Source organism: Callorhinchus milii, unplaced genomic scaffold (assembly GCF_018977255.1).
Source record: "Callorhinchus milii isolate IMCB2004 unplaced genomic scaffold, IMCB_Cmil_1.0 Scaffold19, whole genome shotgun sequence".
Taxonomy (NCBI): domain Eukaryota; kingdom Metazoa; phylum Chordata; class Chondrichthyes; order Chimaeriformes; family Callorhinchidae; genus Callorhinchus; species Callorhinchus milii.
In genome coordinates, this window is record NW_024704760.1 from 9,865,683 (window position 1) to 9,879,952 (window position 14,270).

Consider the following 14,270-nt stretch of genomic DNA (forward strand, 5'->3'; position numbering starts at 1 on the left):
TGTATCCCAAGATATTATTTCCTGAAAGAAATCTATCTACTTTGCTTTTGAAAGAATCAACCCTTTCTGCTTCCACCGTCTGTCTCCCTAGGGAGTCTGTTCCATACATTTACTACTTGCTCACTGAAATAGGTTTTTCAGATTTGTTTTGAATTTACCCCCCCTTCAGTCGCAGGCCAGGTCCTCTGGTTCTACTGTTCGGGACAGGATAAAACAGCGTGTCATTATCCAATCCTTTTAGAATCCTAAAAATTGCAATCATATCTCCTCTCAACCTTCTCTTCTCCAGTGTGAACATGCCCAGTTTACCCAATCGTTCCTCATAGTCCAGGCCTTCCATCTCCTCAATCATTCTGGTTGTCCTCGTCTGTCCTCTCAATCGCTGCAGTATCATTTTTGTACTGCAATGAGAAAAACTGCACGCAGTAGTCTAAGTGAGGTTGCACCAATGATTTGTAAAGTGGCAGTATTACCCCACTAGTTCGGCTCACTATTGCCCTTTTAATACAACCCAACACCTGGTTTGTCTTACTCACTGCCACCGAGCACTGTTGAGATAGTTTCAATTTATTATCAATCAGGACCCCCAGGTTCTTTTTTTCATTTTCCAAACATATTTTGTTTCCATTTAAATAATAGTTCCTTCCTGGATCTTTTTCCTCGTGTGAAGCACTTTGCATTTCTCTACATTGAATTTAATCTATCATTGATCTGCCCAATTCCCAAGTATGTTCAACTCCTCCTGTAATTTATCCTGTTCAGCTTTGCAGTCTGGCACCTTCATTCGCTTTGTATCATCTGCAAATTTAGCCACTGTGCTTGTGACTCCTAGATCCAGATAATTTATGAACATATTAAATAAGAGGTCCCAAAACCGACCCCTGGGAATCTCCACTGGTAATGTTCTCCCAGCCTGATGACATTCCCTGTATCACCACCCTCTGGGTTCTATTGAGCAACCAATTTCTACCTATACTTTCACTGATTCCCGCTGACAGTCAGCTCAGTTAGCACTGGATTTGGGACTAGAGGTTAATAATCCTCCTTAGGAGGTTGTTGAAGTCTCAAAGTGCTTCACAGGATTTTACTGTGAAGTGTAGTGACTAAGATCTTAATTAACAAACAGAGTCTCAGTTAACTTCTCATTTGAAAGACTACAACTACAGCAAAGCAGAATTCTCCCAGCACTGCACTGGAGTATCATCCTAGGTTATGAATTCAAAGACTTGAGACGAGACTGCCACCAACTGAGCTCTACTGATACCTAGTTCTGTGGGTTCCAGAGGAACTGTTCATCACATGAATGAGAAGAGCGCTACTGAGAATGAGTAAACAAAATGTATATATTTTATAAAGTTGCTTTCTTTGTTTATGCAGGCTTCTGCTCGAAACTAAGGCACGCTGCCTCCGGTCATCTCAGTGGAGACGTACAGACTGTCAAGTAACCGTTAAGTTGTAAAACATCCATTGTGGAACATAAGGAAGAAGAGGTCTGGAGAAGCTGTGGTTGTCTGAACAAAAGGCACCTTGAAGGTTGTGCTGCTTGTGCTAGTATTTGCTGTGGGTAGGCGTTGCTGCTGGAGACCTGGGTCAGGGCGAGACCTGGGTCAGGGCTGACCAACTGACGTTGGATAGAAAGACAGACAGTCTGGCTACTACGGGGCTATTGTCTGGGAGAAGAGTTGCTGGTAAGCTGCCTGTGGAGTGGCGTGACTGCTGCTTATACAAGGTAAGTGCATCTTTCCTATTTTGAGTTGCATTCAGTTTTCGTTCTGGTGAGGTTTTTATTGGTCAGTTTGAGCGTGGGAATCACAGCAGGTTGGTTTGTTATGTGGGTTGATGGTGGTTGCCCAGTTACTGAATGCTGCAATAGTGTGCGATGAAACATACTGCAGAGCCTCATTGGGTACGTAAAACACTGTAATCTACTACAGTATATTCAATACAGTAATTGTAATAAGGTGGTGAAAACAACTTTCAAAAAGGAATTGGATAGATACTTGAAAAGGAAACATTTGCAAGGATATGGGGAAAGAGTGGGGGAGTGGACTGATTAGATTGCTCTTCCAAAGAACCGGCTCAGGCACGATGGGCTGAATGGCCTCCTTCTGTGCTGTAATGTTTTATGATTCTGTTCTATGGTTCCATGAAATATTAAATGCTTGAAATACAGTAAACCCCGGCTTACCAGACTCCAGATATCTGAGTTTGGACCGGGCTCGAAACGGAAACCTTTCCCATGGGCCCGCTCGTGTGCAGAATCCTGCCTTGCTCTCCTTCAGTGGCCAGGAAGACCCACTTTGGCTCACTTTGAATCCACAAGCAGAAAGTGGCTTCTTTATTATTTCAATTTGAACAATTTGGCTTCAGCTTGCATTTATATAGCGCTCTCCATGCAGGGCGGTGTCTCAGAGCCCTTAACAATAGCGGAGCCTGAGGCTGAGCCAGGGGGAGGGGGAAAATTGACCGTAGGAGCTGTCAAAGAGGAAGATCTTCAGGCTCGACCTGAAGATGGGGAAGGAGGAGGCGAGGCGATGGGGTTGATGGAGAAAGTTCCAAAGTTTCGGGGTGTAGTGGCCGAAGGCACAGCCGCCAATGATGGAGCGAAGGATTCGGGGAACACGGAGGAGGCCGGACCCAGTAGAACAGCGGCAGCCTGTACTGCTGTGGGGAGAGAGGAGGTTAGTGGGGTGCCATGGAATGGAGGGATTTAAACACTAGAGTGAGGATCTTGAAATTGATCAGCTCTGTGACAGAGAGCTAGTGGAGTTTGGCAAGGACTGGAGTAATCGGGGTACGCAGTTTGGTGTGGGTAAGAATACGGCTAGCGGAGTTTTGAATGAGCTGAATTGTGTGAATAATGGAGGATGAGAGACCGTTAGAGTAGTCCAGTGAGAGGTGACAAACAACAACAAGATTCCATTTATAGAGCGCCTTTCACGTCGGGAGGACGTCCCAAGGCGCTGGACAGTTGGGTCAGGACCCGAGCAGGGGGGAAATGGTCAGGGTGAGGGGAGGGAAGGGAGGGAGCGAGGAGGGGGGAGAGAGTCGAGAGGGGAGGTGAAGGCACGGTTGAAGAGAAAGGTCTTGAGACCGGCCTTGAAGGAGGAAAGGGAGGAGGCGGCGAAGGCACTGGGGGATGGAGTTCCAGAGCCTCGGGGCTGAAGGCCCGGCCACCGATGTTGGGGCGGGGGATGTGGAGCAGACCGGAGCCATAGGAATGGAGGGTATGGGCAGGCAGGTAGGGGGATAGTAAGTTGGAGAGGTAGGAGGGAGCAAGGCAGTGAATGGTGAGGATGAGGATCTTCAATTCGACAAAGGCATGGACAAGGGTTTTGGCAGCTTTTGAGGATCAAACCTGATGCCTAAGTTGCACACAGATTTGGCAAGTTTTAAGTACAGGTTGGGTAAGTTAAGGAGGTCGGAACCGTGGGACCGAAGATGTTGGCGGGAGCCGAAGAATATGGCTTCTGTCTTGTTAACCTTTAACTGCAGGAAATTTGCGCTCCTCCAGTTCTTGATGTCCGACAGACAAACTGACAGAACATCGGGGGACTGGGGGTCGTAGCTGGAAGTGGAAAAGTAAAGTTGAGTGTCATTGCATACATATGGAAGTTAACCCCGTGTCTGTGGATGACATCACTGAGAGGGAGCATATAGATGAGGAAGAAAAGGGGGCCAAAGATGGATCCTTGGGTACCCCGCAGGTGACTGGGTGGAAGTGAGAAGAAAAGCCATTTGCAGAAGGACTCGAACCAAGCAAATACAGTCCCACTGAGGTGGATGATAGAGGACAGGTGCTGGAAGAGGATTGTGTGATCGACTGTGTCGAACATGGCGGGGAGGTCAAGGAGGCAGAGGGACCCTTGGTCACAGATAGAGAGGATATAGTTAGTGACTTTTACAAGCGCTGTCTCTGTACTGTGGGCAGGGCAAAAACCGGATTGGAGACGTTTGAGTAGGGTGTGGAGGGAGAGGTGTGGTTGAAGTTGGTTGGCAACAACGCGTTCCAGAGCTTTGGCAAGGAAGGGCAGGTTTGAGATAGGGTGGTAGTGGCCGAGGTTGGAGGGATCGAGGGTAGGTTTTTTAAGGAGGGGGGTGATGACTGCTGTTTTGAGGGGGAGTGGGACTGATCCTGGGGAGGGATACTGGTTAATAGTGTCTGTCATCAGTGGGCAGAGGAAGGGGAGCTGGGTGATCAGCAGTTGGATGGGGAGGGTTTGAGGTAGCAGGTGGTGGGTTTCACTGTGGTGATGGTGAATGAGAGGGAGGAAGGAGAGATGGGGGCAAATTAATGTAGGATGGGAACCATGGTAGCAGCTGAGGGCGGGGTGGGTGAGTGAGACGGAATGGGGTGGTGGTAGGTGACACAGGCAGAAGGATGAAGCTGCCAGCTGTAAGGAAATCCATGACCACTTTGCACTTGGTGTTGGGTGTGATAATTGAGGGGGCGCACGGAGGAGGTAGTGGGCAGTGGAGAACAGGATTTTGGAGTTATTGTTGGGCTCCAGTATGATGTTTGAGTAGTCTGCAGTTTTTGCTTGTGACAGGGAGTGGCGGTAGGTGTAAATATGCTTGAGCCACAGCTGATGGTGGACCGTGCCACTTGCGCTTGAACAGCCAGGTTTGGGATTTAGGGAGCGGAGATGGCTGTTGTACCGGGGGAACGAATGGGTTTAGAGACGGTCCTGGATTTCAGGGGGACAAGCGAGTTGAAGGTGTAGGAGAGCATCCATGGAGCAGCTTGATGGCTGCTTGAGGGTCGCTGCGGGTGGAAGGCCAGAGGGATAGGAGGTCTGAGGCTGAGAGGGCCTTTGTGAGGGTCTTGGGGGAAGCCTTTTCCATGAGCGGAAAAGTACGGTTGAGGGCTTGATGGAGGAGAGAGGGATGTGAGAGGAGAAGGAGATGAGGAAGTGGCCCGAGATGACCTTGTCCATGATGCACAGTTGGAAATGTCAAGGCTATGTGTGATGACGAGGTTGAGGGGGTGGCCATGGTTGTGGAGTTGATGTGGAGGGTGAGGTTTAGGGAGGAGAGGAGGGCAGTGAAGTCTGAGGATGTGGTGCAAGGGGAGTTTAGATGGAAGTTGAATTCGCCCATTATGAGCATGTTGGAGTTGCAAACAATTACAATGCCGGTACCAGCACTTACTGGTCGGTATTTTTCAACTAAAAATAGCCAGTAAATGCCAGACCGGCATTGTAATTACACTTAGCTAGAAATTTTGGGTGACCGGACCAGTCCTTCTCTCTGTTGCAAACGATTATCTGTTTAGCAGAGATTATTTTTAAATTGGGATTAATTGTTAGGTCTGCTATTACTAGTTTTAATCTTGCATTAGAGATGTTTAATTGTCCTTCCTGTCCTGAAAGTGCTGACCTGTTTAGGGATATCATTTCATAATTGCGTTCAGGTGGCCATTCCATGTGTGTGAGAAGAGTTAACAATCAATCAGCAAGATATTCTATCTTGGCTGTGTACCAGTGATCCTAATCTTGTCCTCACTGAAATACCTGAAGCACAGAGAACCATCATATTAACCCCTTACAGGACTGCCCTGGTTGAGATCAGTTAATTTAGCAGATCCCCAGATCAATCCTGAGATCTTCCGATTCTGTATGGTACAGTATGAGACAATAGCTACATTTTCTCACTCAGCCAATAGGAGAACATACCTTCCGTGTAAATTAAATGATTTTTTTTGTTGGTTGAAAACTGGGATATTGTAACAACTCACAATTATTTTAGATGCTGCCTGGTTTTAATCTACGTGTTGCATCCCTATCTCTAATCTATTCAAAATCGGAGTCAAATGCAACCTGTGTACAGGGTTTTATAATATATGGTTCTGATTTAGTATGATTCTAGTGTGTGTTGGCTCTAATAAGCAGTTTTCTGATTCTTTAAAAACAATTCTGGAATGAAAAATATTTACTAGGAAACCACTTAGGCTAAGTAATGCCGAGCTTTCTGCAGAACTTCTTTGAAATTATTTGTTCTGTTCATATTAATTTATTATAGAAATGTATCTAAACATTTCACATGTTCCCTTCCCGAGTTACTACTTTTTAGTAAAAGAAAGAATGTAATTCTTTCTAATGTAAATGAAACTTCCCACATTTCCCCCCCATTATTTGGATGTATTCCTTAATGGTTTGTCATGTTCATAGGTTTGTTTATTAACCAGAAAGGAAAAAGAGCTTCGTTGCAGTCAAATTTACTTTAATAGCCTACGCACTTTGTTCCTGACTGACTGCATGATATTGATGTCGTTGCCGAGTGCAGATGTCCTGTCTAACCAGTGTAGTCGGTCACCCAATGTTAATTTGCTTTCTTGACAGGTATGGCCTCACAACTGCAAGTGTTTTCACCGATGTCAGTAAAGTCCAGTGCCTTCTGTAACGTGAAGAAATTGAAAGTGGAGCCCTCAAACTGGGATGCAGGACAGGGCACGGCCACAAAATATTGCAATCTGAGTGAAAACCCACCAGTGACTCCAGGACAAGGAAACTCATCACATCAGCCATCTAACAGTCTCCTCTCTTATGACCAGGGCGTACAGCACCCAACCACGTCTGGGCGTATCTTGGTTCCGAGTGCTGAGAGCGTGAGCAGTTCGACAGCACTCTCTGTGGGGTTGTCCAATGGAGTTCAGAGTTTGACGCGTAGGAGCACAGTCAAATTGTTGGATACGTATCAAAAATGTGGTTTGAAGAGAAAAAGTGAGGAGATTGATAGCAGCAGCAGTGTGCAAATAATTGAGGAACATCCGCCTCCGATGCTTCAGAACAACACAGGCAGGACTGCGGTGGGTAATGCTGCCACCACCACCACATCTACTGTGACTTCAAAGAATGGCAGCTCCAGTAATGAGGGGGATTATCAGCTGGTTCAACATGAAATACTTTGCTCAATGACCAATAGCTACGAAGTATTAGAGTTTCTGGGCCGTGGCACATTTGGTCAGGTGGTAAAATGTTGGAAAAGGGGCACTAATGAAATAGTGGCTATCAAGATCTTGAAGAACCATCCGTCCTATGCACGGCAGGGACAGATCGAGGTGAGCATTCTAACTCGGCTGAGCACTGAGAGTGCTGACGATTACAACTTTGTCCGCTCCTATGAGTGCTTTCAGCACAAGAACCACACCTGTCTGGTTTTTGAGATGCTGGAACAGAATCTGTACGACTTTCTCAAACAGAACAAGTTCAGCCCTTTGCCATTGAAGTACATTCGACCTATCCTGCAACAGGTGGCCACTGCCTTAATGAAACTAAAGATCCTTGGCCTGATTCATGCAGACCTTAAACCAGAGAACATCATGCTGGTGGATCCACAACGTCAGCCCTACAGGGTGAAGGTTATAGACTTCGGTTCAGCCAGTCATGTGTTAAAAGCTGTTTGTTCCACGTATCTTCAGTCTCGGTACTACAGGTCAGTGCAATATTATACTTTTTTTTCTTTTTCTGCAGTGTGATCCCATTTGTCAGTGTATTACACAGAAGTGTTTACTGTAATGACTGAATAACAAAATCAAATTTGGTTGAGGTTATGTTGGCGTATCTTGATTGAGAGTGATCTCCTGTTGTGATAAGTGGACTACATCTCACGCACGAGTCAGGTGAGGGTTTGTTTATACCAGTCTCTCCCTTTAATTGGTGCAGATGTGACTTTAACCAGGGTGTTTCTTTGTTCCTAGTCTTGCTTCTATGGTCGACTTGTATTAACAATACTAAATGGAGCAAAGTAAATTGGGACGACGGGCTCATTTGTGAAAGTTACTGGGTTAGCATGGTATCCTGTTTTCACCCATTACTTTTTAGAAAGTGGTTGTAAAAATGCAGGTTTTGTTGTAGCATTGCAGCCATCCCCCCTTATCTCAAACCTGATTATGTCCATGTCACACTGTCCATGTCGATACAGTGAAGTATGAATGGGTGGTCCCTTGTCTGCACATTCATACTTTAAGAACTTATTCTTTATGTCGACGTTGACATAAACTGTACATTTGTCGACAAATTATTTGGGTCCCTAACAGTATTAAAGGCTTTGTTCTATTAACACTTATGTCAACCGTTTTCTTAAATGATTTTTTTCTTACATGATTATCTTTGTAAATAAGTTAATGAAATTTTTGTATATAAGGTAATGAAAATACACGTAAATAAGTACAGGAATTTTAAATAAATTTTGACTTTAAACCTCTTTATATATGAAGCGGAAGAATTATTTTGTAATGAGGCAGTTTGTCTGGTTCACTGTGCATGTGTGTATCCAGCTAGCTCGCTCTCGGTGTGCCAACATGTTCACTGTTTTTTTAAAAAGTTCTGGGTCATTGAGACCTGCCAATGTCACTTCCTCTTCCTATGTGCTTTGTATACATAAGGCACAAAGTGATGGCATAGACCTGATGACCCAGCGATTAAACATTTCAGCTACATGTGTGCTAAAAATGGCCAACTACTCGGTCTTCAGATGTCTGCCAACATGACTTTCTGTGCCCTGCTCACTTACAGAACAGAGGACATTGGCGATGACCTAATGATGTGGAAGTTGAACATTTTAGCTTGAGAGCCAGCTGACACAAGGGAAGCGAACATGGCGGTTGCGCACCCAGTGCACTGAATTGGGTCCACACGCACCTACATTATACTGAATCAGTGTTATAAGGAAGTGCTATGTTGGAGCTGTACTGCATGTACGGTTTTACTTGTTTGGTACATTGTGCACGCTGTTTTCCTCCTCTCCTCCCCCCCACCCCCACTCCACCCCAATGAGGGATGTATAAATATCTAAATGTCTTAGATTTCTGTGAATCTTCCTGGCTCAGGTACAGAATTACCAAGACTGCAACAGAGGATTGACTCCTTTCCAGTCACCTATTGCTAGAAGTGTTACCTAAGAGCCAGCTTGGCCCAAATAATCTTTCCTCTTTACACAAGCTTAACCTGCTTTGTGACTTTGAAAAGGAACAAGAATGATGTGTGTCTTTTGGCCCCTTTGTTTCTATGGAGGAGGGAAAATAATGAAATGGTAAACACATTATAACAATGTGGGTGGAGGGAGGTGAGAGAAAGAAAAGGAGCTTGATGGTGGAAACACTCGGTCACAAGCTGTTCTTATCTATGTTTATACATTTATACATTTGTCATTTGTGATATTTCCCTCACTGTGTGGGTAGTACCTGAAGCTCAGCTTCCATTATGCAATTTTATAATTACCTTTACAGCATTGTGCAGGATTTCTTTTGCACTTGTTCCATATCCAGTGGTGTTCACACATCCAGTTATTTGGGTTAAGTATTCATGTTAAATTAATTTAACTCTACAGTTGTTGAAAGTTTCTTTAATTGTAGGAAAAACTTCTGTAGTGCAAATGTACATCTGCTCTTAGCCTAGTCAATATGACTGATTCATTTACGTTTTGCATTGTGGTGAATATATTCTATGGTTAGTGAATATATTTGCTGATTATAGTTTATTAAACCAAGAAAGGCTTCACTGATCTGAGAAACGTCTTGTCTTTATAAATCGGCTAGGTCATATATTCACCCAAGTCCCATTCAGTTTCCTATCAAGGCCACTTAGATTTCTTTGCACTACTCATATTAATCACCCCTTAACTTGTAGCTCCCCTACCCACCACGATTCCTGCACTTACTGGGTGCATTGAATCGTGGGCAACATAGTTTTGATCTATCGCGATGCACGTTTAGAAGAGTTTACTATCCCGCAATTCAATGCGATTCCGAGGGGATCAAGGATCATGGAAATCGCAGGAAATATAATCTTGACCGGTCACTGCATGTGCACTTACCAACTGCAGTGATGAATACTGCATGTGCACATATCGTCTGCAATGAATTACACATATGGTGAATATAAATTAAATCGGATTTTATGATTTATACAGTTTGCCTCCAATTCGGACTTGACAGAAGTTATACTAAATGGTATGACTTATAGTCCCGACTAATATGACTTGTGAGTTTTACTGTTAATAATAATCTTTGCATTGATATAGTGCTTCATTATGTCTTCGAGACGTGTCAAAAGTGCTTCGCAGAATACTGTAAAGTGAATTGACTGTATATTTTTTGTGTGGAAGAAATGTGGCAGCCAATGGCGCACAGCAATATCAGTTGTATCTCAACCGTCCATCAGTAGTAAACATGTAGGAGGAACAGAGTGAGAATTCTATTTGGGAATTAGGTGAGAGTGGAAATTCGGTGCAGAGAGGGAATTCAGTGCAGGTGAGAACTTGTAAAGGAGAAACAAAAGCCCCAAGAGCCTGCACAAAAGATCACGTGCCGGTCAGTAGGCGTTTAATGTATAAGGAGTGTGAGCAAGAGAGCAAAAGGTGTGAAATTACTTGTTTTTACCTATTTACCATGAAACTGTTGAGATATATTACAAAACATGTCTGAAAAACTTGGCAGACCCATTCCATGCACACTGTGTTCCATGTGGGAACTCCAGAATGGTTCTGGACAAACGTGTGTAGGAAGTGCCTCTGGCACTTAAGCCGGTCTTGGAGTGCATGTGTATAAATGCACGGAGCGTGACCAATTAGCGTGGTGAGCTACAGGCTCAATTGCTAAATGCGGCTATGATGTGGCAATTATGGAGACTTGGCTCAAGCAAGGACAGGAATGGGAGCTGAATATTCCAGGCTGCAACCTATTCAGGAGGGATAGGGAAGAGAAAAAAGGAGGGGTGCAATACTCATTAGGGACACGGTCATGTTCCTGGAAAAGGACGATGTGTTAGAGGGTCCAAAAACTGAATCTGTTTGGTTAGAGTTCAGCAGCAGACAAGGAGCTGTTACTCTGTTAGATATTTACAATAGATCTCCAAATCGTGGGAAGGAGATAGATGAGCAAATCTGCAAGCAGATTTCAGAGAGATGCAAAATCAGTAGAGTAGTGATAATGGGGGATTTCAATTATTCTCACATAGGCTGGGAAACACAGCGTGTAAAGGGCAAGGAAGGGGAGGAATTCCTGAAATGTGTGCAGGAGAACTTTCTGGATCAGCATGTTTCCAGCCCAACGAGGAAGGAAGCAGTTCTGGGAAATGAAGTGGGGCAAGTGGAGCAGGTTTCAGTAGGAGAGCATCTGGATAATAGTAATCACAATACCATTAGGTAGAATTGTTATGGAAAAGGACAACAATCAATCAAAGGTAAAGACCCTCAACTGGAAGTGGGCTAATTTCAGTGAGCTCAAAAGGGACCTAGCTGAAATAGATTGGAAAGAAAGATTGGCAGGTAAGACAGCAAACGGACAATGGGAAGCCTTCAAGGAGGAGATAGCTTGGGAACAGAGCAAATACATTCCCACAAAGGGGAATGTAGGACAGTCAAACCTCCCTGGATGACTAAAGAAATTGGGATTAAAATAAAACAGAAAAAGGCTTATGACAAATGTCAGGTCCAAAACACAGGATCATCAAATAGAATATAGGAAGTACAGAGGAGAAGTGAAAAGAGAAATAAGAGGGGCGAAGAGATTGTACAAAAAAAGATTAGCAGGGAACCCTAAGGTATTTTATGAGTGCATCAAGAGTAAAAGATTAGCCAAAGGTAGGGTGGGTCCAAATAGGGATCCAAGTGGAAATCTTCTTATTGAGGCAGGGGGCATGGCTGATGTAAAAAAAAAAGTATTTTGCAACTGCCGTCACAAAAGAAGAGGATGTAACCAATGCCACAATATCACAAGCGTGCGAACAGAAATTGGATATGATAAAAATCAAAGTAGAGGAGGTGCTAATAAGCATGTTGGTGCTCAACATAGATAAGTCACCGGTCCGGACGGGATGCATCCTAGGTTACTGAGGGAAGCAAGGGTGGAAATAGCGGAGGTTCTGGCCACAATTTTTCAATCCTCTTTGGACACTGGAATGGTGCCAGAGGACTGGACGGCTGCAAATGTTACTCCCCTGTACAAAAAACGGCAGAAGGATAAACCTGAGAACTACAGGTCAATCAGCCTAACATCAGTAGTAGGAAAACTTCTGGAGACTATAATCCGGGACAGTATAAATTCTCACTTTAAAAAATATGGTTTAATAAAGGACAGTCAACGCAGATTTGTTAAAGGCAGATCGTATCTGACAAACCTAATAGAATTTTTGATGAAGTGACTGAGAAGGTGGATGAAGGTAGTGCAGTAGATATAGTTTATCTATATTTTCAAAAGGCATAAGTGCCACATAAGAGACTTATAAACAAAATAGAAGCCCACGGTATTAAAGGGACTGTGCCACATGGATCCAGAACTGGCGAGGAGACAGAAAGCAGAGAGTGGAAGTAAACGGTTGCTTTTCTGACTGGAGGGAGGAGTGCAGTGGTGTCCCTCAAGGGTTAGTATTGGGACCACTGCTCTTTCTGATCTATATTAGTGACCTGGATATAGGGCACACAATTTCCAAATTTGCAGACGATACTAAGCTGGGAAAGTAGTTAATGGTGAGGAGGTTAGCACCAGACTCCAAGAGGACTCAGACAGATTGATAAAATAGGCAGAAACGTGGCAGATGAGGTTTAATGTGGAGAAATGCGAAGTGTTGCATTTTGGTCAGAAGAATGAGGAGAGGCAGTAAAAGCTGATGGTACAATCTTAAAGGGCGCAAATGAACAGAGAGACCTGAGGGTCCACATAAGGAAATCTACTCGGACAGGTCCATAAAGCTGTTAAAGCAGTCAGGATACTATAAATAGGGGCATAGAATTCAAAAGTCAGGAGGTTACATTGAATATTTATAAAATGCTGGTTAGGCCTCAGTTGGAGTATTGCGTTCAGTTCTGGACACCGCACTTTAGGAAAGATGTTAGGGGATTGAAGAGGGTGCAAAGGAGGTTTACCAGGAAGGTACCAGGAATGAAACTAGGATAGCGAAACTAGGATTATTCTCCCTGGTTATAAGGAGAGAATAGCGAAACTATGATTATTTTCCCTATAGCAGAGAAGGTTAGGAGAGGATTTAATAGAGGTTTTCAAGATCATGAGAAGATTTGATAGGTTGAACTGGGAAAAACTGTTTCCTCTGGCGGGTGGGTCAGTAACCTGAGGACACCGATTTAAGATAGTTATTAGAAGAAACCGAGGGGCGGTTAGGAAACATTTTTTCACTCAGTGAGTTGTTCGGATCTGGAATGCATTACCCGAAAGGGTAGAGGAAGCCAATTCAACAATAACTTTTAAGAGAGAAGTAGATGGGTATTTGGGGAGGACAGGATTGCAGGGCTATGGAGAGAAAGCGGGCCAGTGGGATTGAGTTGGGTTGCTCTTTTCGGAGCCAGCGCAGACACGATGGGCCGAATGGCCTCTTTCTGTGCTATATGCTTCTATGTAAGAAAGCTTTTATGACTTGTCTTAAACATTTTAGAATTTGAGCGCTCTGGGACGTGGCCACGTTTCGCCCACAAAATATACAGTCAATTCACTTCACAGTGTATTCTGTGAAGCGTTTTGAGACATCTAGAAGACGTGAAAAGCTCTATATCAAAGGCAAGGATTATTATTATTATATAATTGCAAGTTGTTGTGGAATCAATATTTCATTTTAACAAATGGCTTCTTATGTATTAAAGATATCTTGCTTTATAATTCCCAACTCAGTGGGTGAACGCATTTGAGTACAGACTGGAAAGGTCTCAGTCTCGTGTCTGCTGAGGAAAGGTCTAGTGTCTGCTGAGTTATTTAATTTGTGCCGGGAGAAGCCACTTTGGGGGAAAAAAAAGTTAATTTGAAGAAGTCATTTAGGTGGTGTGTGTAGGAAAGTCAGTGGATGTTGTTAACATGGATTTTCAGAAGGCATTTGATAAATTTCCACATTAAGAGATTGTTGACTAAAATTAAGGCACATGAGATTGAAGGCAACCTGCTGGCACGGATGGGAAATTGATTGGGAGAGATAGTATTAAGGGGATATTTTAGGACTGCTGAGCAGTAAGGAGTGATGTTCCTCAGGGTTTATTTGAGGGCCCAGCTTATAGCTACCAACGATCTAAATGGAGGTGTAGAATTATTCTATCCAAGTTTGCACATGATACAAAGTTAGAATTTTAACCACATTTTTGCATTCGAAAAGCAAATGAGACCTTTATCAAATAGTGTAAAGTAACCAACTTTTTTTAAGAATTTCTTTATTCCATGTGTATATTTTGCTATTGTTACCCAATCAAATGTAGCATAATTTCAATTGTCTGTTATTTTCAAGTTGCCAGTTATGGGAAAAATCCCATCACGCACGCCCGCCTGCCCGCCA

At 43.8% G+C, this 14,270-nt stretch overlaps 1 protein-coding gene across 3 annotated transcripts in view; it reads left to right on the forward strand.

The window, feature by feature from the left end:
• Positions 1-1,360: 1,360 nt before the first annotated feature.
• LOC103179048 (homeodomain-interacting protein kinase 1) overlaps positions 1,361-14,270 on the forward strand; it is a 70,796-nt gene continuing 57,886 nt past the window's right edge. For all 3 annotated transcript variants that reach the window (XM_042342189.1, XM_042342190.1, XM_042342191.1), the window contains exons 1-2: positions 1,361-1,729; positions 6,342-7,434. In XM_042342189.1, the coding sequence (XP_042198123.1) occupies positions 6,344-7,434 (1,091 nt within the window). In that variant the 5' untranslated portion in view covers positions 1,361-1,729; positions 6,342-6,343. The remainder of the gene's footprint in view (positions 1,730-6,341; positions 7,435-14,270) is intronic.